Source organism: Rhinopithecus roxellana, chromosome 20 (genome assembly GCF_007565055.1).
Source record: "Rhinopithecus roxellana isolate Shanxi Qingling chromosome 20, ASM756505v1, whole genome shotgun sequence".
NCBI classification, from domain to species: Eukaryota; Metazoa; Chordata; class Mammalia; order Primates; family Cercopithecidae; genus Rhinopithecus; species Rhinopithecus roxellana.
In genome coordinates, this window is record NC_044568.1 from 74479168 (window position 1) to 74504045 (window position 24878).

General features: G+C 46.8%; 1 protein-coding gene across 2 annotated transcripts in view; it reads left to right on the forward strand.

The window, feature by feature from the left end:
* The window catches only part of LOC104668194 (nodal modulator 1), a 64246-nt gene extending 40897 nt beyond the window's left edge, over positions 1–23349 (forward strand). Inside the window, exons 19-31 of one of the 2 annotated variants that reach the window (XM_010370846.2) lie at positions 1940–2158; positions 2244–2326; positions 3201–3360; positions 3504–3630; positions 5576–5689; positions 6855–6982; positions 8683–8824; positions 9731–9814; positions 11346–11456; positions 14040–14141; positions 16343–16462; positions 22182–22274; positions 22688–23349. In XM_010370846.2, the coding sequence (XP_010369148.2) occupies positions 1940–2158; positions 2244–2326; positions 3201–3360; positions 3504–3630; positions 5576–5689; positions 6855–6982; positions 8683–8824; positions 9731–9814; positions 11346–11456; positions 14040–14141; positions 16343–16462; positions 22182–22274; positions 22688–22819 (1615 nt within the window). In that variant the 3' untranslated portion in view covers positions 22820–23349. The remainder of the gene's footprint in view (positions 1–1939; positions 2159–2243; positions 2327–3200; positions 3361–3503; positions 3631–5575; positions 5690–6854; positions 6983–8682; positions 8825–9730; positions 9815–11345; positions 11457–14039; positions 14142–16342; positions 16463–22181; positions 22275–22687) is intronic. The other variant, XM_030924560.1, reaches the window with a different exon arrangement.
* The last annotated feature ends 1529 nt before the right edge of the window (positions 23350–24878 follow it).

The following is a 24878-nucleotide window of genomic DNA, read 5'->3' on the forward strand; positions in this document are numbered from 1 at the left end:
AGGAATGATTTTTCTTCCTGAAAGGTCCCCCTATCGGCTGAGTGGAGAACAGACAGAAGAGGCCTGAGAGTGGGAGATGGTGGAGGCAGGGAGAGGTGATGGGGGCCCCAGACTGGTGGCTGCAGAGGTGGAGAGCGACGGACTGGTCAGAGAGTAGTTGACAGACTGAGTTGATGAGACATGGCGCTAAAGTGACCGCTGGGTCAGGGCGGGAGAAATGTCAGGGCTAGCCCTGGTTCCGGGTGATGGGGAGCCAGGTTTTTAGCTGGGGGTGGGTTTGCTGAGGGTCTGTTGTGTGCCCAGAAGGCGCCTGTTGCTGTCTTTTCCTGTCGTTTACTGTCTTCCTGCTTGGAAAGTATGAATTACTGATAGGACTAGCAATCTACCTTCTTACCAGAAGTAACTCCATATTACCTCCTTGCAGCTTGATTACATTCATTTTTGTAACTTGACAAGGGTGTTTGTGTTGCTTCCTTGTGCCGGAGGTTGTATGGAATGCATCTTCCAGCTAGACAGATACTCGGATCCCCCCGGGGATCTTGTATTTCGCAGACCCAAAACCTGACTGCTGAGAATTGCCCTCCACAGAGCCCCTCTGTGGTCTTTTCTGATTCAGAGATGGCAGCTCTCGCTTTCTCTTTGTTTCTTGATTCTTCTTTCCCTTGTACTCTAGGCCCAGCCAATTCCTCAACAAAGTCTTGGCTTTACAGTCAAAATACACCCGTCATCTAGTCCCTTCTTACCATGTGACCCTCAGCCTTGGTCTGACCCCCACTCTGGGGTCACTGCAGCAGCTTCCCAGCTGGCCTTTCCTTCTTACCACATGGCCCTCAGCCCTGGTCTGACCCTCTCCGGGATCACTGCAACAGCTTCCCAGCTGGCCTTCCCTTCTTACCACGTGGCCCTCAGCCCTGATCCGACCCCCTCTGGGATCACTACAGCAGCTTCCCAGCTGGCTTTCCCTTCTTACCACGTGGCCCTCAGCCCTGGTCTGACCCGCTCTGGGATCACTGCATCAGCTTCCCAGCTGGCTTTCCTGTTTCCGCCATTGCTTTGTGTGTTTCCTGTGAAGCAGCGAGCAATTTCTTTTATGGCAGAGATCATACCATTCCTCGACTGAAAACTGTAGTGGCTCCGGGTTGGCACCAAGCCTGTGAAGCCTCAGTCTGACACCTGCTGCCCCTTGGACCTCTCCGATGGATATGACTTTTCCGTGGGCCCCTGTGCCCCAGGCTGGGCTGGTCTTGCCATTGCTCGAATATCTGAGTGAGCTTTCTCTCCAAGGACTTTGCACTTGGCATCGCTTTGCCCGAGCTACTGTTTACCCAGAGAGCTGCATGGCGCGTTCTCTCCCTTCCTTCAGACCTTTGCTCCGTGTCACCTTATCAGAAAGGTCTTGACTATTCTTTAATGTAAAACAGTGCTCCGGGCTCTCTGTCTTCGCACACTGCTTTATTTTTCTTTATTGCACTTTTCCTCAGGTACTGTTTTATCTGTTTACTTTCTGCCCCTTCCCACTGAAACGTGGATTCCACAGAGGTAGGAAGTATGGTCTGTTTTGTCGATGCTGTATCCCTGGTGCTTAGTTCTCTATCAGAGCAGTTCTCAGTGCAGATAGACTGAAGGAACAGAAGATGGTGGTGTGGAGAAAACTCCATGTCCTACATGGAAACTGACAAGTTTATATTCAGTTGCCATAAAATCAATGGTATTTCATTCCAGCCCAGATCTACCAGATACTGCCACCATCACTGCGAAGCTCAGTTGTTATTTTTTGTGAAACTACTAGTTTATTTAAAACTGAAGACTCGGCCACTGTGGTGTCATGATAAGCTGTCTAATTTTTAAGTTGCAAGTCCGTACTTGTAGAAAGGTCAAATTCCCACTGACGACAGGGATACGCAATTATGTCCTAGGAGCCACCATTTCTTTCTTCCAGGTCATCCATCGACAGTGAACCCGCCTTGGTCTTAGGCCCTCTGAAGTCTGTGCAGGAGCTGCGGAGGGAGCAGCAACTGGCTGAGATCGAGGCCCGCAGGCAGGAGAGGGAGAAGAACGGCAAAGAGGAAGGCGAAGAAAGAATGACCAAGCCTCCCGTGCAGGAGATGGTAGATGAGTTACAAGGCCCCTTCTTGTATGATTTCTCTTACTGGGCACGGTAAGCCATCTTGTGCATTTCCCTACAGTGTCCTCTGTTCTGGGGGGACAGGACCTGCCAAACTGAAGTGTATTAATTATTTTAGGTCTGGAGAGAAAATCACCGTTACACCATCATCTAAAGAGCTGCTCTTTTATCCGCCTTCGATGGAAGCCATCGTCAGTGGAGGTAAATGTCAACTCAGTGAGCGAATGTCACACACACCTTTGCAATTGTTCCCTTGCCTACATTTACAAGTAGATTTGTGATGTTATAGTGAAGCCATCTTTGTAAGCCACCTTACATCCTCTCTGGCACACAGATGTTACTGTTGGATGGAAGGATGGATGGATGGATGAATGGATGGATGATTTAGACAAATAAAAGTAACTTTTGCTGTTAGAATTGAGTTGATGTTTTTGGAAAAGGACTTGGTTTTCTTTGACATTATCAGGTCGACACCAGAAGGTAGATGAAGCGCAAAGCCTCCATTGATGATCTTTGATGATCTTTGGCAGAGCATGATAGGAGGGTCTTTTTTTGGGGAATGGATGACTGAAGTGATCACTTGTGGAGTATTTGTCTTTTGCTACTTATCTTTTTTTCTAGCACTATGGCTTCATTAAGTTGTGGGTGTTACGTGGTTCGTGTTTGGAAGTGGAGTGTGTTGAAGAGTGTGACTTCTAGCAGGCAGGCTCTTTGGGGCAGTCTTTCTCAGTGGGTCCTCTGGAGGTTGAGTAGTACGGCCTCCTGTCTGCTGTAAAGGGATCCCTCCTGATCTGCGGCCTCCTGTGAACCTAGCAAGAGTAGTAGTAAAAACCCGGCCTTCAACATTTTTTGATTCTCTTGCTGAAGTCCTTTGCACTGAGAAAGGCCTTTCAGGGATAAAAAGAGGCTTGGGCTGTATCCAATTATTGAGCTCCCTGGGGTATTAAATAACCGCATTTGGAACTAGCTTCTAATATCTGCTTTAGCTGCTTCTGTCATGGGAAGACCCCAACGAACAGGCTCCTGTCTGTCTGCAACCAAGCCCCATCCTTGTGTTTATTTCTTCCCCTCTTAGAAAGCTGCCCAGGGAAGCTGATCGAGATCCATGGGAAGGCAGGCCTGTTTTTAGAAGGCCAGATCCACCCCGAGTTGGAAGGAGTTGAGATTGTCATCAGTGAAAAGGGGGCGAGTTCGCCCCTGATCACAGTCTTTACTGATGACAAAGGTGCCTACAGGTGAGCCTGGGATAGAGACACATTTGCCTGGGATCAGTGTGGGAGTCCTCTGAAGAAACTGGGACCCACATTTCCTTGGGCTTGGTAAGGCTTCCTGTAGGGTGTGAACAAAGCCGTTTAGCATTCTGCTTTCTCTTCTTCAGTGTTGGCCCCCTTCACAGTGACCTGGAGTACACGGTGACCTCACAGAAGGAGGGCTATGTTCTGACTGCGGTGGAAGGAACTGTTGGAGACTTCAAGGCCTATGCCCTGGCAGGTGTAAGCTTTGAGGTAACTAACACTGTATTTTCAAAAGATAGTTATATTGAGGTATAATTAACATATAATAAACTGCACAAAAAGAGTACAGTGTGGTAGTCTTAACCTATGAAAACACCCACGAAAACACCTCCACAGTCAAAATAGTGAGCACATCCGTGACCTTCAAGGTTTCCTTTTGCCCCTTGGTAATCCCTCCCTCCCACCCTTCCACTGAGCTGAAGATCTGCTTTTCATGACCATTGGTTAGTTTGCATTTTCGAGTTTTTATAGGTTGGTGCAAAAGTGATTGCAGTTTTTGCCATCGAGAGTAATGGCAGAAACCGCAGTCACTTTTGCACCAACCTATATATAAATGGAATCATATGGGATATACTGTTTTTGTTTTTGTTTTGTTTTTTTGGCCTGGCTTCTTTCACGCAGCATAATTTGGAGAGCTGTTGACTTCAGCATGCTAGTGTACCTTCTGGGAAGTAGTTGAAGCTCTTATCCATAACTGCTCCATATTGAAGGACACAGAATGTTCTTACTGAGGCGTTTGCCGCCTAGCTGCCTTCCACCGGTCCTTCCTGGGAAGAAGAGTGCTGCGATTGTACAGAGTGGGTCTGGAGATTGTTGAGAATGAATATTTATAAACCGTAGGCCAAAGGAAAAGAGGGACAGATTACATCGCATAAAAATTTAAAATTCTATATTGCTGAATACATTTGGAACCAAACTGAAAGATACTCAAACTCGGAAGAAATGTTTGTATCATAAATAATATCCCCATTTTACAAGGAGCTCTTAGAATCGGTAGGAAAAAGACAACCCGCTAGAAAAAAAATGAACAAAGATTATGAAAAGGAAATTCATGGAAGTAACGCAGGTGACTAATAAATACAGAAACACGAAGCCTCCGTAGTTACTGATGAAATGTGCTAAGGAAATTACAGTCGAAACACTGTTTTGGGGGGATTAGATTTGCCGTAATTAAGACAATCTCTGTTTTTTGGTAAGCATGGGTTTTCCCAAGCATAAATAATTTATGGGACGGTAAGTGGTTATAGCCACTTTGGAATGCGATTTGATAGTATCTTTCTGAATTTAAAGTGCATGTATCCAGCAATTCTGCTTTTAGGAATTGATTGTTCAGGGAAAAAAAAAGAAACCTAAGTGCATAAAGATATATATTTGGGGATATTCCGATTGTCTCTTGTGTACCAAAAAAATAGGTGCTGTGGTTTGTCAACCCCTGTCTTAGAATGCTACGCGGTAGTTAAGAAATAGGCAGATTTCTATTGGCTGGCAGAAGAGAACCAGGATAAATTGTTGAGGAAGAGAGCAAGTTGCAGAACTGTACACGTAACATGCCATTTTTATTTCACCTCCTCCACCCACTCAATGAACTTGCCAGTCTGTGAACGGTACTACATAATGTTTATAAAATTTATGTGGGCATAGACGGAGTTCTGGGCTGGGCATGGTGGCTCATGCCTGTAATCCCAGCACTTTGGGAGACCTAGGCAGGTGGATTGCTTGAGCCCAGTAGATTGAGATCAGCCTGGGCAACATGGCAAGACCTGTCTCTATAAAAAAATGCAGAAATTTAGCTGGACACGGTGGTGTGTGCCTATAGTCCATCTCCTCAGGAGGTTAAAGCTGGAGGATTGCTTGAGCTTGGGAGGTGAAGGTTGTAGTGAGCCCATATTGTGCCACTGCTCTCTGGCCTGGGTGACAGAGCAAGACCCTGTCTCAAAAAAAAAAAAGAAAAAAAAGTTCTAGAAGGCTACACACCAAACTTATAAAACTTATAACGTTAGTTACCTGTGGGGAGGAGGATTAGGTCCCCTGTCTTCCTTTGAGTAACAATAAAAGAAAAAATACCTTAAAAGAATGACCTCTTGACTTGTGGAATTGTTATCTTCATGGTTAGTAGGAGTTTAACCTTGCTCTGGTCTGACCTTCTCATCCCCAGATAAAAGCTGAGGATGACCAGCCCCTCCCGGGAGTCCTCTTATCCCTGAGCGGTGGCGTCTTTCGTTCCAACCTCTTGACCCAGGACAACGGCATTCTGACGTTCTCAAACCTGGTAACGTGTTTCTGCAATTTACCGCCTGCCTGTCTTCCCCGAGAGAGAGCCACGATGCAGCATGCAAGACTTACATGTTGCTTGACAACGTGAGAAAAGAAAACCAATGTGGAGTGGTTTCAGTTTCTTGGGGGCCCACAATCATTAGAGTATTGCTCTTACTCACACTTAATGCTGCTGATTCATGTTCTCTTCCCCACGCGCCTCTTGTTTTCTGATCACCCGCTTGTCACTAAGACAGTGTAATTAATTTCCCTGGCCACAACGGCTCCTCTCTCTGGCAGCTTCTTGTTTTGCTACGGAATCATGTTTATGATGCTGAGTCTTGTTTGGTGGTTAGCTTGCGTTTCTTCTGAAAAGCACATTCCACCTAGTGGAAAGAGAGCAGCAGTTTTTCTTTGGAGATGCAGTCGGAGGCCCTGACTGCTGGGATTCAGGAAGTGTGTGTTAGTTGGTCATCTCGTCAGTCGTGGTAACAAAGTGGCTGTGGTGGGGCTGTTGCAGACCGGGCAGCGGGGGCATCTGAAGACACCACTTTGCAGTGATGCAGACTGCTCCTTACTTGCTGTGTCCTATCAGGCAAGTTACTTTGCCTCTCTGAGCCTCAGTTTCTTTATTCATTAAATTCAAATACAGGCCAGGCATGGTGGCCCACACCTGTAATCCCACCGCTTGGTGAGGGGGAGGCAGGAGGATCGCTTGAGCTTGGGAGTTTGAGACCAGCAACATAGGAAGACCCCGTCTCTACAAAAAATAAAAAAAATTAGCTGGACATGGCAGTACATGCCTGTGGTCCCAGGTACTCAGGAGGCTGAGGTGGGAGATTTTCTTGAGCCCAGAGGCTATGGTGTGCTTTGATCGTGCACTCCATCCTAGGGAACAGAGTCAGGCCCTGTCTCAAAAAAAAAAAAAAAAAAAAAAAAAATATGACTTCTACCTCGCAGAGTCATTGCAGGCAGGTGATACCGGCAGCTGCCATTGTTAGAGTTGTGATTGCCGTTACCTGACTGTGAGTGGTGATTGTAGAGAGAGGGTTACCATTTCTGGCTGCCTGGGAAGCCATGGCACTCCTCTGGTGTAATTCTGGTCCACCATGACCTTCACCCCTCACTTTTAAACCATGCCTAGATGTGGCTGCTGAGGTTCAGTGTGATTATCTTGGCAGAGCCCTGGCCAGTATTACTTCAAACCCATGATGAAGGAGTTCCGGTTTGAGCCATCCTCACAGATGATCGAGGTGCAGGAAGGCCAGAACCTGAAGATCACCATCACGGGGTACCGAACCGCTTACAGGTAAGTGCCCCGGCCACCCTGCTGTCTTTCAGGGCTGGGCTGGCGAATCACATTCAGGCTTCTGTTGCCTGGAAACGCATCCCAGGCTTCACGTTGATTTTACCTGGGAGGCAAGGGAGATGAGATACGTGGGCAAAGGAATTTTGACTGCTGCCCTTCTCTCCCAGTCTCAAATTTCCTATTTTGGAATTAGCTTTAGAGAGTCTGTTGAGTTGCTAAAAGCTTTTATTTATTATTTATTTATTTATTTATTTATTTTATTTTATTTTTTTGAGACGGAGTCTCGCTCTGTCGCCCAGGCTGGAGTGCAGTGGCCGGATCTCAGCTCACTGCAAGCTCCGCCTCCCGGGTTCATGCCATTCTCCTGCCTCAGCCTCCCGAGTAGCTGGGACTACAGGCACCCGCCACCGCGCCCGGCTAGTTTTTTTTTTTGTATTTTCAGTAGAGACGGGGTTTCACCGTGTTAGCCAGGATGGTCTCGATCTCCTGACCTCGTGATCCGCCCGTCTCGGCCTCCCAAAATGCTGGTATTACAGGCTTGAGCCACCGTGCCGGGCCTTATTTTTTATATTTTGAGACAGAGTTTCACTCTTCTTGCCCAGGCTGGAGTACAATGGTGCATTCTTGGCTCACGACAACCTCTGCCTCCTGGGTTCCAGCAATTCTCTTGTCTTGGCCTCCCAAGTAGCTGGGACCACCACCATGCCTGGTTAAATTTGTATTTTTAATAGAGATAAGGTTTCACTTTGTTGGCCAGGCTGGTCTCGAACTCCTGACCTCAGAGATCTGCCCGCCTCGGTCTCCCAAAGTATTGGGATTACAGGTGTGAGCCACCGTGCTTGGCCACTTTTATTTTTTAAAAGAGCTTCAAACCTGAATTAAATTATTAAAAGGAGAAAATGTGCCCAGTTGAATAAAACTTCAAAATGCTGAAAAGAGTATAGTGTAAAATTTCCCTTCTGTCCCATCTCCCAGTCACCCAAGTTCCTCTTCTGGGAGACAACCAGTACTTATAGTTTTTCTGAATGCTTCCAGCTATAGATAGATAGATACACATTAGTGTCTGGCAAGGCACAGTGGCTCACACCTATAATCCCAACACTTTTGGAGGCTGAAGTGGGAGGTCCGCTTGAGTCCGGAAGTTCAAGACCAGCCTAGGCAACATGGCCATCTCTACAAAAAAATAAAAATAAAAAATAAAAAAGATACACATCTATAGATAGATAGATACATACATATATACCTGTATACACACAGACACACACACACACATGTGTTTTTTGTACACTTATACAGAATCACTTTAGATGAAGAATAATTGGAAAGATTGGGTTTAGAAAAATGGACCATTTTCTACTGAATATGTGGAGTGAAAGAGGAAGTGAGTTATTTCCGTGTTATTGAAAGCTCCATTATTTCAAATAAAGCCTGGAAAGAATAAAATAAGGCCTTAGCTTTCTTAAATTACAGTTCTCCAGAGCATCCCTCAAAGTGTATGAGAAGAGAAATTGATGGCAGCTTATCCCTCTGGCAGGAAGGTGTGGTTTGGAAGTGGGCTGGCCACACCAAGCTGCCTGGGTCGTTGGGGCACAGTTCTCCACTGAGCTATTTTGCCCTGTAATTGTTGGTAAATGGGAAACACTTGGGTCCTTCAGATCACCATGAGAATATCTCGTTTGTGCCTTTTCTTGCCATACTAGTTGCTATGGCACAGTGTCCTCCTTAAACGGAGAGCCGGAACAAGGGGTTGCCGTGGAAGCGGTGGGCCAGAACGACTGCAGCATTTATGGAGAAGACACTGTGACAGACGAAGAGGGCAAGTTCAGATTACGTGGATTGCTGGTGAGACTTGGAACGTGTTTTCTTAAGGGATGTTTTCTTCACCCTGTGTCCAGAAGTGTCTTGGGACCCCAAGACTGCCAGGAGTGGGGTGGGCGAGAGGGCTGGGAGTGGGGCCCTGGAGCCCTCCCAATTCTTAGCTTAATTGGTACCGTTTGCCCTTTTTCTAGCCAACAGGTCAGATCAAGTATCTGTGGCGCGGTGGAGTTTGAAAACCATGGGTTTGGTGGGACTTCTCCCTAGCAGTGTGTAGCCATGGCTTATGCCAGGGCTCTCAAGCCAAATGCCTATGGAGCCAGAAGAGCAGTGTGAACAGGGGAGGAGGCTGGGCGAATAATAGGGAGTGGTGAGGGCTGTGGAGTGGGCACGGCCTGTGGAAAGGGACAGCCTGTCACTTGGCTCCAGCTTATTGTAGCCATGGGGGAAGACAGACCCAGGGTTGCCAGATCATTGAAATTTTAAAAAGAGAAGTCAGAAATTTCCACTTCCCAGAAATAATACCCAACACAAGTATTTGGGAATGCCTAAGATGGACATTCCAGATATCCATCAATGTGTATATACGGGTAGAGGGGAGGGGCGGATGGAGAGGAGAAAAATCTTAGAAGAGTAAGAGCGCATAGTATGCTTGGAATTTTGAAATAAGAAACCAAATTTGATTTATTTGGGGTAGAAGAAAATGAAACTAAGTTGGGATTGAAGGAGTCCCAAAATTTCAGGTGTTTCCACACTAGGGGTGTTCTTAAAGGAACTCTAGACTCTTGAGAAGGTTAACAGGCCACAGATTGGGAAATGAGGGGACAGAAATGCCCCTGGTCTTAGTGACCTCGTGCAGCCAAACCAGGCTTGGACCAGGCATGATATGACAAGCCCCCTTTTTAGAGAATTGACTCCTGAGTTTATTTGCAGCCGGGATGTGTGTACCACATTCAGCTCAAGGCAGAAGGCAACGACCACATTGAGCGGGCGCTCCCCCACCATCGGGTGATTGAGGTAAGGCAGTAAGTGCTGCCGCTGCACCGGGGTGTGGGTGCCTCCCTGATCAGAAGTCCTCCCGTCTCCTCTGGCTGTCTGCTTTTCATCTGTGGCAGGGGCAACTTTAATCCTAATGAAGGGTCCTCTTAGAATAGTGTCATCTTCACAAGCAACATCTTATGTGGGTTTTTAATGAACAGCGTTGCTGTCACGCATCCACAAAGGAAATTGGAACTGTTGTATCCTCCCCCCCGACTCATCCTGTAAGCTCTGATCGTTATTCCACAAGTTAAGGATTTTAAGTCATAAGCAGCATTTCAAATCAAGGGACAATAATAGAAAGAACATGGGCTTAATAGGTGGCAGGGCCACCCAGTTTTCTTAGGTTCAGATGACCTTTTTCCTGCTCCCATTTGGTGGGCAGAGTTTTTTGCTATTCAGGATTATGACCTAGCTAAATTAATCCCTAAAGAGGACGTCCTTCGAGTGACAGGATGTGGCCTGGGAATCATTTGAAGTAAGGCTTTTCTGTCACTGAATAACTCTCATTGGGAAGACTAGAGGGCTTAGGTGGGGCAAGAGGGGCTGCCTGTCTTAGTGGCTTTATTTAGGTGGCTTCATTATGCATGAAGATTGTGAGGAGTTTGGAGGGAGGATATTGGGCCAATTAGAACTTTTGACCTAGGAAGTGGATTTTCTTTTTTTTGAAATGGAGTCTCATTCTGTCACCCAGGATGGAATGCAGTGCCGTGATTTCGGCTCACTGCAACCTCTGCCTTGGTGGGTTCAAGTAATTCTCCTGCCTCAGCCTGTAGCTGGGACCATAGGCGCAATCCATCACCCCTGGCTGATTTTTGTATTTTTAGTAGTGATGGGGTTTCATCATGTTGGCCAGGCTGATCTTGAACTCCTGACCTCAGGTGATCTGCCCACTTGTGCCTCCCAAAGTGCTGGGATTATAGGCATGAGCCATTGCACCGGGCTGGAAGTGGATTTCCTTGACGTCTTTACGGTGTTGGCATTTTAAATGGCTGGAATGACTGCATCTCACACCAAAATGCTTTGCATGTTCTCGGTGTAGTAACTTAGGCCAGGATCACTAGCATAACATGGACTGTGGCGGGCAGGTAGGAAAGGGAAGGGGGCTGGCCCTCTGGGGTCTCGCAAGCCCCATGTACAGACCCCATGCAGAGGGGGTGCTGTGACTCTGCCCCGCTCCACCAGGCAAGGACATCCTTCTCCTTTTTTTAAGAGAAGCTGGAAAATCTGGCTTCATATATGAAATTTCTTAATTTTTAACATGTTGGCAAGCAATTAAAACTTAGAAAAAAAAATACTGTGCTCTCGAAATGAAATGTGTCTGTGGGCTAGGGATAGCCGTCTTGTGTCAGTTTGTGACCTTGGACGTAGGGTACTCAATGACAAACTTGGCTTCCTTAATGTAAGAAGTCAAGTTTGCCTTGAAGCAGCTCTCAGGCCGTCGGACGACTGGCATAGAAGTTCCTCCTCCAGCTTTCTCATTCCTGGCATTCCCTGTTTCTCTCTCTAGGTTGGGAATAATGACATCGATGATGTAAACATCATAGTTTTCCGGCAGATTAATCAGTTTGATTTAAGTGGAAATGTGATCACTTCCTCTGAGTACCTGCCTACATTATGGGTAAGAACAGACTTTAAACTCCAAATGTTGTGTTCCCTTTGGCTTTGAGACAAGTGGGAATGGGATGTTTTTGGTTTTGTGCCTGTCTCGTGCCTTAAATAGGTGGAGGTGCTCCAGAGTGCCGCCTGCTGAGGGCTGAGGTTGAGATTTAAGAACCTCGGACCACAGCACGTATTTGGGAGAGTGATTGCCAATTGTGAGAGAGAATGTATTCCAGTTTCCGGTAACTGTCTGCCTTCAATTAATCTGCCAAAGAATTATAGTAGAAGCCTGATCAATGATCAATATAATGTGGAATCTAATGTGGAAAGCCAATTTTAAAGTTTAAGTGCCTTGTAACTTTTAAAATTTTCTCTGGAGTGGAGGTCATATAGTTCTTGCATTGGTATAAAGAAATGCCTGAGGCTAGATAATTTGAAAGTAAAGAGGTTTCATTGGCTCCTGGTTCTGTAGGCTGTACAGGAAGCATAGTGGCTTCTGCTTCTGGGGAGGCCTCAGCAGGCTTCTAATCACGGCAGAAGGTGTAGTGGGAGCAGGCATGTCATGTGGCAGAAGCTGGAGCAAAAGAGAGAGAGGTGGGGGCGTGGTGCCACACACTTTTAAATGATCAGATCTCACAAGACCTCTATAACGGAGACAGCACCAAGCCACGAGGGATCCACCCTGTGATCCAGTCATCTCCCACCAGGCCCTACCTCCAGCACAGGGGATTACAATTCAACATGAGATATGGGCAGGGACAAATATCCAAATAGTATCAGAGGTGGTGGGCGGTGGGCTGGAGAGCAGCTGGTCTGGGCTGTCTCTTGTCTCCAGCAGTGACTCACCTTGCTGCCTTGGCCAGTCACTTCCTTTCCACATGCCTCGACTTGGTCCTCTGCAAAACCTAGATTTTGGACTCAGAGATGTCTTATAATCTTGTTCAACTCTAACAAAATCTCCATGTTACCATTAATGAAGAAATGTTTATAAAATACCCTGCAGACCCTCTGCAGATGTTAATGATTTGCTCTGGGGGTATATTGTTAAGATGTACTTGTAGCTTTATAAGCAGGTAACTATTTGGCATGGGTGAGGAAGTGTGTGTGGGCTTTAGTCCACTCTGTCAAGGGTTTGCAGTCGTGTACTTGTGGAGACCAGGCAGGTAATGTCAGAGAGTGCAGAGGGTTGGGTAGGGAGGGGGGCAAACTGGGGAACTCCTGCCCTGTCCATGAGGGGCATAGGGGAGGGGAGGAGGCAGAGAGGAGGGGAGGAGGCAGAGGGGAGGGGAGGAGACAGAGAGGAGGGGAGGAGACAGAAGGGAGAAGAGGAGGCAGAGGGGAGGGGAGGAGGCAGAGGGGAGGGAGGAGGCAGAGAGGAGGGGAGGAGGCAGAGGGGAGGGGAGGAGGCAGAGGGGAGGGGAGGCAGAGGGGAGGGAGGAGGCAGAGGGGAGGGGAGGAGGCAGAGGGGAGGGGAGGAGGCAGAGGGGAGGGGAGGAGGCAGAGGGGAGGGAAGAGGCAGAGGGGAGGGAGGAGGCAGAGGGGAGGGGAGGAGGCAGAGGGGAGGGAGGAGGCAGAGGGGAGGGAGGGCCCACTCTCTGGTTCCTGATTGTTGCCGTGCTGGAATTGTGGCTCAAGGTTGGTGTCACTTCCCAGTTTTCCGGAGAAGCTGGAAATTAGAATTATTTGAAATCACCTGATTTTTAAACATAGTCGGTGAATTCAGATTTCCTTAAGATGTTATACAAAAGAACACTAAGGGGTCTTCGATGTGACCCATAAGGCTTCAGTCTGTGACTTTCATTTTAGGAAAATTCCCCTTGTGTGTTATGTAGAAGGGTGCCAGCGTGGGCCCAGGGAGGTGGTCCTGGCATTCTCTTGTGGCAGGTGCAGTGTGGCATCCTCACAGCCTTTGCCATCAGCCAGGACTGCACCTTAGTCCTGCTCACGCCCCATCCCGTGTGGGAGTGAGAACAGGCAACAACCCCATAAATAAAGCCAGAAACCAAGTACTCCAGTGCCTCCTGAAGCAGCGTGGAGAGCCAAGTTCATGATGGAATGCGTTTTGAGTTTAACAGATACTGGAGTTAAGGTGACATCATATGATGAGACAGTGCGAGGCGGGAACCCTCAGGAGTCCTCAGGGGGTTGAGTCCCAGGCTCCACCATGTGTAAGTTGTATGACCTTAGGTGGCTTTGGCTCTCTGGGTCTCCATAGGGATAATAACAATGCCTGTTTTGTAGTCAGGATTGGCGATAATGTAGATAAAATATCTGGCGCCTGCCTGATATGTTACAGATGTTCAACACGTGTTAGAAGCTATTCTTTCTAATATTACTATTATATTAACTCACATTACTATTTTGAGCAAGAACATAGGTAGTTAGAATCTGATTTGAATCTTAATTTCTGTGCATGGTGCATAACTGGATGAAGTCTCAGATGACAGAGGCATGTGTGATGTCTATGGAGGGAACTTTCTTTTTCAAATATCCATGTTTCCAAAGACCCCCACCCAGAGAGCGGCTGTCCTGAGGATGTCTGATAGGAAATATTGATTGTGTTTCAGTTTCAAAGCATCTACAGCTTTGTTTCTCTCTCCAGGTCAAGCTTTATAAAAGCGAAAACCTTGACAATCCGATCCAGACAGTTTCCCTTGGCCAGTCCCTGTTCTTCCATTTCCCCCCGCTGCTCAGAGATGGCGAGGTAATGCCTGTGGCCGGATTCTACCTTCTGCCTTTGTTTTAATAATTCTGCTATTTAGTTTAAGGAAACACAGTTCTCTCCTTTTCTCCCTAAATACCACTCTGCAGAAATGCACTCTCTGAATCAAAAGAGGTTGAGTTCTGTAGGGATTATTTTTTCTTCATTGTTTTTCTATTTACAAAAAGAATACATATTCATGGCAGGAGATTTTGGAAAAAAGAAAAAAAAAAAAGACATAAGCCCATCATCCAGAAATAGCCACTGCTAACGTGGTGATTGGTATCCTTTGGGTGTTTTTTCAGGCACATGTGTGCCTGCATGTATAAATATAAATAGATATTCATTTTAATAATTCAAAACTTACACTGTTTTGTACATTGTTTTGTAATCTGTGCCTTTCAATGAAGAATTTATCACAAATCTGTTCCTCATCATTAAATCTTTTTTTTTTTTTTTTTTTTTTTGAGACAGAGTCTCACCGTGTCGCCCAGGCTGGAGTGCAGAGGTGCGATCTCAGCTCACTGCAAGCTCCACCTCCCGGGTTCACGCCATTCTCCTGCCTCAGCCTCCAGAGTAGCTGGGACTACAGGCACATGTCACCACGCCCAGCTAATTTTTTTTTTTTTGTATTTTTAGTCGAGACGGGGTTTCACCGTGTTAGCCAGGATGGTCTTGATCTCCTGACTTGTGATCCACCTGCCTCAGCCTCCCAAAGTGCTGAGATTACAGACGAGAGCCACCATGCCCGGTTAAATCTTTCATACTATGATTTTTATGGACAGTAGTCCATAAACTAGGAAATGCCATGATTTATTTAATCAAGACCTACTGTTGGGCATGATCAACTCTTGCGCTTTGAACATATCACCCCATGCTTTCCTTCTAGGAAGGTGTCTGTTAAGAAGTCCACTTTTAAAAATGCCTTGTAATTTTTAAAAATTTCTGTATTTTAAAATTCTGCTATTTAGTTTAAGGAAACATAGTTTCCTCATGATAGGGGATCCGTTGAATGAGACTGAGTTGCTTTTCTCTTCCTGCTTTGAAATTTTTCTCTGTCTTTGATAATCTGATTATAATGTGTGTTGTGTAGAATACTTGCAGCTTGACCTTTTTGGTGTCCTTTGGGTTACATGAATCTGGATGTCTCCCTCCTTGGAACTGGAAGATTTTCAGCCATTATTTTGGACATCATTTACTGATTATAAAGTACTTATTATCAATCCTATTTGGATAGAGCTAACTTGTAGTTGGTGTGGGGAGTGCAAACTTGGCAAAGAATTTGGTTCTTTTCTGGTGGTCTTAGCCTGAGGATGTCAAGTGTGAGCCTAGGGGCTAACGTTCCCTCTCCTGGCTCCTTACCACCTGCTGTGAGAATGATCTACTCTGGCCTTTCTCTGTGGAAAATGACTGCAAAATAATGAAACGGGCTGTCATGGAATTTTCCCCTCCTCTTTCTCCAGGGGTATTGAAATAGTCACTTTCTACAGCAGTGTGGAAACATCTGGGGCTTTGGGATCACACTTCCCCTGAGTTCAGAGCCTTCATAGATGTGTGGCAGCCTTCTTAGCTGAGTGACCCTGGGCAAGTTACTCTTAGTCTCTTCATGCTTGACTTTCCTCATCTATAAGACGGGGGTGATGATCCTGACCTTGCCAGTGGTTGAAAGCAGAGCAACCACAGGCCTCATGCAGTGTGCATGGTGCCTGGCACCTGGTCGGTGCTTAGCACACAAATCTGTGGCTGCCCCTGGTGCTGTTCCAGGGATGCTGTATTTTTAGGATTTGCCAGCTTATGTGCCTCTCAAACATCATCCCTTAGAAATCAGCCTCGTTGTGGATCCTCATTTGTGTCATGTACTTCCCTACAGAATTGGCTCATAATAATTTTTTGTGTGTCATAAAGTCAGATCCTCAGAGGACTGTAATTGTCAAGGTTGAGTACTCATAACAAGAGCTGCAGGCTCTGACAGCCTTATCAGAAGCCACAGTCTCAGAGACACTGGGGACACACGCCCGCCACTGCTGGAATAGCCCACTGAGGTTGCTACTTTGAAGGCAGCAACCTTGGTTTGGATGTGTAGACTTGGGGATTTCTTTAAAAACATAAAGTTCTTTACATCACAGCCATATGTTAGGTTTTAGTTTTCATTTGCTTTGCCAGAGCTGTCCTTATAAAAATAACTTCTTCCCATGTGTGTATAGAACTATGTTGTACTTCTGGACTCCACACTCCCCAGATCCCAGTATGACTACATCTTGCCTCAAGTTTCTTTCACCGCAGTGGGCTACCATAAACACATCACCTTGATTTTTAATCCCACGGTAAGTAAAAGACGGAGTTAAAAAAAAAAAAATGGATTGTGTTTGGTGGCTCATGTGTGTAATCCCAGCACTTTGGGAGGCCAAGGCTGTTGGATCTCTTGAGCCAGGAGTTTCAGACCAGCCTGGACAATATGGTAAAACCCCATCTCTACAAAAAATACAAAAATTAACCGGGCGTGGTGGAACGTACCTATAGTCTCGGCTACTCGGGAGGCTGAGGTGGGAGGATCACCTGAGCCTGGGAGGTTGAGGCCTCGATGAGCCATGATCATGTCCCTGCACTCCAGCTTGGGTAACAAAGTGAAACCCTTTCTCCGGAAGAAGAAAAACAAAACAAAACAAATCAAAACAATCCATGGGGTGGCGAGAGAAGGTGTGCCATACAACCTGTGCTCCAGATTGCAGGTTGCAGGGCAGATATTTAAAGGGCTCCTAGCATTGGGTCACTTTCTCATTCTGCCTTCTGGATTCTGGGCTTCCCCAGATTGTTTTTAGCTTTTCTGAGCACTGATGCCTGCGATTTCCTTTGAGGAGGAAACTGGTAACAAGAGCAGTGTAATTGTTTAGGTCGGTGGCTCAGGAATGATTTTGGGGGAGGAGGGACACCACTACCCCGTTGCTGGTGTGACGTGTGCTCTTCCACGAGGGAACACATGGTACATGGCCACTCAAACCTCTAGAACCAACTGCTACTTTACAGGAAATAGAGAGGACCCAGGAGCCACAAATGACTCCACAGGGATGCAGGATAAACACCTGGAGCCTGATTTGTTTGACAAATAAATTGCAAGGAAAAAAAAAAAAAAAACCAACAACAGATGGACAGAATACCTGTGGGTTAAAAGAAACTTAATTTATCGCTTAATTCGGTACAATATGTGGCCTTTACTATATGCAGTATGTGTATCTGTTGCATATAGTCTGTCCTGTATCCGATAGACTAAACAGTGGAACAAACAAAACATACAGGTATCTTTCATCTTCTTGATAAAATTATTTAGCGATTCCTAAAGCTCAGGTGCAGTATTGTCACCTGATGATTAAACTGACACATCAGCCATAACAAAAACAGAGTCCAGGGCTCAGCCTCAGGACTGCTGATTCTGAACTTGACAGGGGGTGAAAGTGTAGCACAAGAGTCTGCATTAAAAAACAAAGATCTAGCCTCATAGCTACTGTATTGGTCATTGCTTCTAGGCCTTTTCAGTGGGAAGAATAAGAATTTTCTTGTTTTCAAAAAATATAGCTGTAAATGGAACCATATCTTCCGATCTTCCTTATCCCTCTTTTGATAACTGCACAGCATTCCTGTGTGTGGATATACTATATGTCTTAGGCCATTTGGGCTGCTATTTTGTATCTTACACTGGGTAACTTATAAACAACAAACATTTATTTCTTACAGTCCTAGAGGCTGGAAACTCCAGGATAAGGCATTGGCAGATGGGGTCTGGCGAGGACTTTCTGTCTGCTTCATAGATGGTGCCGCCTAGCTGTGTCCCCACAAGGCAGAAAGGGGCAAACCATTTCCCTCAGGCCTCTTTTATAGGGGCATTAATCCCTGACTTAGTCACCTCCTAAAAGGGGTGTCCTCTTGATACTATCACATTGTGGATTAGGGTTCAATCTCTGAACTCTGTGGGCACAGACACATTCAGATCCTGGCACTACATGTAGGATTTTCAGTTAGCCCCTGGTTGAGGGGCTTTTGTGTTGTTACTGGTTTTCTGCTATTACACATAATATTACACATAACCCGTTAACGAATTGCCTTGCTCATGCATGTTTTTGAATGTTCATCAGTCTCTCTTTGGAACAGACTCCCAGAAGCGGAATTGCTGAGGCAAAGGGTAAATGCATACGGAATTTTGATTGATACGGCCACTTCCCTTCCATGGGGTTTTACTGTTTTGTATTCCCGCCAGCAGTGAATGAATACCCTTTTCTCCCCAACAGAGTATGTTGTCAAATTTTTCAATCTTTGCAGTCTAATAGATGAGAAGTGATACTATCTCAGTGTACTTTTAATTTGCATTTCTCTCTCTTCATGTGGTTAAGAGCCATTTGTATTTTCTGTGAACTGTTTAACCTATTTTCTATAGAATTTGTGGTCTTTTTCAACTGTTTTCAGCTCTTTGTATATTAGGAATATTAACCCTTTGTAATGTCTGTTGTATGTGTTGTTCCCAATTTGTGGTTTATCTTTTTCACTTGGCTTATGCAAAGATTTACTTTATTTCTGTGTTAGATGTGTTGATATTTTTCTTATTGCTTCTGGATTTTAAAGTCGTAGGAAGGTTTTCTTCCTTCCCAGCTTTTATAGGAATTTGTCGTGTTTTTTTCAGGGGGACTTTTATGGTTTCTCTTTTTACATTTAAACTTCTGTATCCATTTGGAGTTTTTCCTGGTATAGGTGTGAAGTATGGCTCCAAATTGTCTTTTTCCACATGCTATCCAGTTATCATTTCATGCTTTTTAAACGCCATCCTGCATGGAAGGTGGACAGGAATTACCTCTCATTTAGAGATGAGAAGATGGAAACCTAGAAGGAGATGTGAGCAGTGCAAGGTCACTAGCTCACCGGAGCAAAGCTAGGGCTTGAGCAGAGCCCTGCTGCTGAGTCCGGGCTTCTGTGAAGAGTGGTTCATGCTCAGTGAGCCTGTAAATATGATATTACCTAAACAAGAGAGTTTTTCTCATGACCCAGGAGGAAGTGCTTCCTTGTTCTTCACAGCGGCTACCTGGTTAGAAAGTGCCGGACAGGGCTAGGTGCGGTGACTCACGCCTGTAATCCCAGCATTTTAGGAGGCTGAGGTGGGCGAATCACTTGAGGTCAGGAGTTCGAGACCAGCCTGGGCAATGTGGTGAAGCCCCATCTCTACTAACAGTACAAAAATTAGCCAGGCGTGGTGCCACGCGTCTGTAATCCCAGCTGCTTGAGAGGCTGAGGCAGGAGAGTTGCTTGACCCTGGATGCAGAGTTTGTAGTGAGCTAAGATTGCCCCACTGCACTCCAGCCTGGGCGACAGAGCAAGACTCTGTCTCAAAAAAAAAAAAAAAAAAAAAAGTGCCAGAAAGATAAGCATATACAAGAACCACTTACCTTTGTTTGGGGCTGCATTGTGGCCCCAGTGGGTGGGGGAGGCTTCTGTGAAGGCCATTGACAGCTGCAGGCAGCAACATTCTCAGAAGCCCCTAGCAGACAGCTCATCTGGGCTCAGGGACACACCTGACAGCCAGTGGCAGGAATGTAGAGACACTGCTTGGTGGTGGCCGAGCAGCCCAACGTCGTAGCTGCTGCCTGTCACTTCGGAGAATGTGAGAAACTGCCTGCTGGGGCTTGGATTCCCAAGCAGGGCCAAGTGATGAATGAAGAGAGCGCCTGCTTGGTACCACCCTGTACAAGGGCCCTCACAGGTTGATCCTTACCATAAGCCTTCGAGCAGGTGTGCCATTCCTCCCATTTTCACAGAAGCCCAGAAAGATTGAGTCACTTCCCGAGTGTTAGTCAGCAGAACCAGGACTCAGGTGAGGCAGTTTGTCTCAAGCCACATGGTTTCCACCTCGTTCTGCCCTCCTCGTGATGAGTGGCTCAGCATTGCACGTTCACGGGGACTTGGTAAGCACATTGGTTTCCTTCTTTTTTGTGACTGCCCACGGCCTCACGACTGGATTTTACTCAGTATTCTGTGCACTGCTGAGCATTTCACATACTCATTTCATCGAGTTTCACAGCGTCCACCCCCAGTGGGTGTTGTTCATACGATCTCCATGTCATAGTTGAGTAAACTGAGTCTCAACATGGTTGCCTGAGTTTCCTCAGTGAGGCCTGGGACCTGAGCCTAGACTCAATCACTCTAATTCCTGCTGAATTAAACTTTAATTGACATATTTATTTATTCATTATTATTTTTTTTCCGAGACGGAGTCTTGCTTTGTTGCCCCTGCTAGAGTGCAGTGGCATGATCTTGGCCCACTGCAACCTCTGCCTCCTGGGTTCAAGTGATTCTCCTGTGTCAGCCTCCTGAGTAACTGGGATTACAGGCGTGTACCACTGCTCCTGGCTAATTTTGTATTTTTAATAGAGGTGGGGGTTTCACCATGCTCGCCAGGCTGGTCTCGAACTCCTGATCTCAGGTGATCTGCCCACCTCAGCCTCTCAAAGTGCTGGGATTACAGGCGTGAGGCACCGCGCCTGGCCTGAATTAAACTTAAGTGTTTATTTACTTCAGTGGAAAAATGGGTTGGGATGTAAGAGATGTCCAAAAATACAGGAGTAGGCAGTTGGAGATGGAAATCTGTTCTTGCCCTTACTCTTTCATTTATGAAAGGGCATCCCAGCTACAGTGTCTACCACAGTCACTTTCTAGCCCAGCAGTTCTCGGATGGGTTGGTTGCAGGACCACTTTATACTGTTAAAAATTATTGAGGATTTTAAAGAGTTTGAGTTTGCATGGATTATCTCTGTGTGTATTGATCATATTAGAAATTAAAACAGATGTTGAAAACACAAGATCCCACAAGCCACACATTCCATTAGTTGTGAGCGTGATGACATCAGGGCACGTAGCCTCTGGAAAAGTCCACTGTGTGCTTGTGAACAAATGAGGTGGAAAAGGCACATCACATCTTACTATTGTCATGAAAATAGCTGCGGCCTTGGGAACCTCCTGAGAGAGGTGTCCCGGTACCCTACACTGAAAACATTGCTCTGGCTCATTAACTTGTTTTTATCATTCCTGGAAAGTTCTCGTTTCATTTATTTGTTTCCTTTATAGGAGTAGAGCGGGCTAATAGGATCTAGCTTCACTTGATGCTTTAGAACCCAGCATTTCAGGGGCTTTAGCAAGATGGAAATTTCTGTCTCATGTCAAGTATCCAGGAGTGACCAGTGCAGAGACAGTCTGGTAGCTCCAAGGCGTCAGGGGACCCAGGCCCCTTCTGTCTCATGGTGCCGTTCCAGTGCATCGCTTTTGTCCAAAATGGGGCAGTTGGCCAAATGCTGTCCACCCAGCAAAAGGGAGGGCACACCACTTCTCCTCTAGGGTCCAGCCAGGGTGTGGCACTTACCGCTTTTGTTCCTGTACTAATGGCCAGAATTTAGTTCCAGGGCTGCGCCTGGCTGCAGGGGAGGCTTGGAAAGGTAGTCTGTATTCTCAGTGGCCCAGATAAAAGTTGGGGGTTCTATTGGGAGAAAGGGAGAATGGCAACAGGGATGCTGGTAGCAGTGCCTGCTTTGCTTCCTCACTAGGTCGTACGGGCTGTGAATAGCTGCCCCTCACTGTGTGCCCTGGGCCTGGAACAGTTCTTGATACATCCTTGTGGGACTAAGTCCCTGCAAGTTGCTGGGACTCACCAAAATGGAGACCCAGTTGCTTTTCAACCACCAAGACTCCCTGATAGCTGCATCTTTTTATTCCCTCGGTTTGGAGGAACGTCCAGAGGCTGAGGAATGCATTGTCATTGGAATTTCTTTGTCCCTGAGTGTCAGAAGCAGATAGAGTGAGAGTTTGGGCAGAAGAGGATTCATGGGAAAATATATCCAAATCACTTTGGTTCCTTCCTTTGGATAGAAAGAATTTGGATCATGAGGGCCCCTGGGTGTCCTCGGGTGGCCACTTTGGAAGGCTGGGTGGGTGGTGGCTGTGACACTGTGGAAGATGGATGATGGACAAGCGTGTGGCCTTGGTGAGGAGTGACGGGGCTCTCGGTGTTTGCAGAGGAAGCTGCCTGAACAGGACATCGCACAAGGATCCTACATTGCCCTGCCACTGACGCTGCTGGTTCTGCTGGCCGGTTACAACCACGACAAGGTAGGAAATCCAGAGGCCTCAGGAGACGGCGGGCGTGTCAGGGAGGGCGAGTCCTCACCGGCTGCAGGAGTGATAGCAGAGGGATATCCAGGGTCACAGAAAACACATTTCAGGGTCGGGAGGGCCCTTGAAGGCCTCAAGTCCACTCTTAGGTCTCCTTTCAAGGCTGTAAACTTCTGTAACATCTCCTAATCCTTAAACCTGGAACACCTCTAGGGACATGTTGGTCCCAGAGAAAGCCAGCCCATCCCTAGTACAGAGGCCTGCCACGTTTGAACTGAAACCCACCCATTAGCACGTGGCAGCTGCTGATCACGTCTGAAGAAGGTGTGTTGAGAAGTGAGGCTTCGCTGTTCATCTGGCAGAAGCCTCCTCTTTGTACCCCTCTCTCTCACACTTGCTCTCTTTTCCAGCTCATTCCTTTGCTGCTGCAGTTAACAAGCCGGCTGCAGGGAGTCCGCGCGCTCGGTCAGGCAGCCTCTGACAATAGCGGCCCAGAAGATGCAAAGAGACAAGCCAAGAAACAGAAGACAAGGCGGACGTGAGGAGCAAGGGGGCAGTTGCAGTCTCACTTGGGACAGGCCACAGCCAGGGGTCCGGCTGCCACCTGCCCATGGGATAAAAGCCAAAAGCATGCGTCAGCTAACTTCAGCCTGTGCTGCTGGCCCCGTGCCCTGTGTCCCGTGTTCCGTGTCACTGTGGCATCCTGCACCCATCCTCACCCCTCCGTATGGCCCTTCGTGCAATGCAATGAATGGACCCTCCTGTCACTCTGCTGAACAGAATTTATTTTCTGAGTCAAATATAATTTATTATTTTTGTCAAAGAAGTATTTAAGCTGTGCTGTGGTGTGAGAATGTCATTCTTGATCTTCAGCCTTCGTCTGCAAGAAGAGTTCCATTTGACATGGTGTTTGGTTCCATGGTGAGGTACCCTAGGAATTCATGTGTTTTCTTCACTTCCCTTTGCATCTGAGATCCCTGCTGGAAACCACAGCACCCTGTATCCACGATTAGGAGGCTATGTTAGGAGGTAAAAATCAATAAAATGGCCCATTCATCTGTGTTGTAGCTCATCTCAGATATATTTCTTGGATGGCATGCGCGTAACCCCTGGGGTCTTCAGTTAAGCCACATGTAGAGCAAGTCAGAGTCTTGAGTGAAGCTGACTAGGGCAAGAAAAACACCAGCTCAGCCGACATGATCCCCAGCCGCTTTTAGGCCTCAGTGATAGAGAAATCGGAGATAGTGGGGATTGTGGCAAATTGAAGTGTGCCCACCACGTCTAAAGGAAGCTTAGGTACTCAACTCTGGCTCACCCCTACTGCGCAGAAATGTGCGTTCATTTTTCTGGAGAAGCCAGAAAAAGATTTCTGTGAAATTTTCCCAATTTTAAACATTAGCCACAAATGCAGTGTTTTAAAAATAACTACACACTTTGGCCAAACAAAACGCCTATGTCAGCTGGGTGAGGGTTTAAGGTTGCCGGCTTGCCTGAGAGATCCAGAGGAAGTCACAGCATTTTAACAGCATGAACTTAATCCTCGCAGGAAGTCATTAAGTGATATTGAAGGAGGGGACACAGCCATGCATCCAACATTTATTGAGTGCCACATAGGACAGGCATGGGTATGTGAGGATTAGTCGAGTAGCAACACTCGACAGCGACCTGGAAGAGGCCAGGGGGCTCCATCTGCCTTGTTCTTCATACCCCAATGCTTGGCACGTGGTGGGCATTCAGTAAGGAATGATGAACGTATGCACACAGGAACAAATAGATGGGCACACAGTGCGTGCCCTCACAGCACATGGCCCATCACTGGGTAGAAGGCAAGTCAGTAAGTAGACAGGGGTAATGCAGTGAGCCGAGGACCTCCAGGTGGAGGAACATGGGGGCCACAGGAGCACAGCAGAGTTCTCATCCCACTAGGGAGCTCAGGGAGCTTTCTGGATATCATGCGTGAGCAGAGTCTAAAAGAACGAACCACAGAGAGAGGGAAAACAAGGCGGAAGTTCTTGTTAGGTGCCACTGCCACCACAGAGGGTCAGCTTGGGGGACTCCCTGGCTCTTAGGGGCCACCCGCAGAGCTGCCCTGTTCCCACCTATCGGCTAACTTGGTGTTGGCACCATGGAAGGAAAGTGAACAGTGTTGAATATCTGGGACAGATGTGGCATTAATACAGAATCCTTGGAGTGTTTTCCAACTCTTAATTCCAAGTGGACTCCCAGAAACATCCCTTTTGAATGTTAATGGGGTTTTTATTGACGGGGTGTAAAGGTTAAGAGCTTGTGAAAGATACGATTAAGTGTCAGTACACTCCATCCAGTTCCGGAGGCTGCCAGTAAGTGGCAGACTTTCCCCATCGCTGGCTGCAGGTCACCCTTGGCCTTGGTGGAACTTGTGTGGCTCATTCTCAGTCCATTTGAAAGCTGGGCCTGTTCGGTTGTGTTCATCATTTTTCTGGCAACCTCAGGACAGAACTCCTCTGATCCTCCTGTGAGAAGTAAACAATGTTATTAGATTTTTTTTTTTTTTTTTTTTTTGAGGTGAAGTTTCACTCTTGTGGCCCAGGCTGGAGTGCAGTAGGGTGATGTCGGCTCACT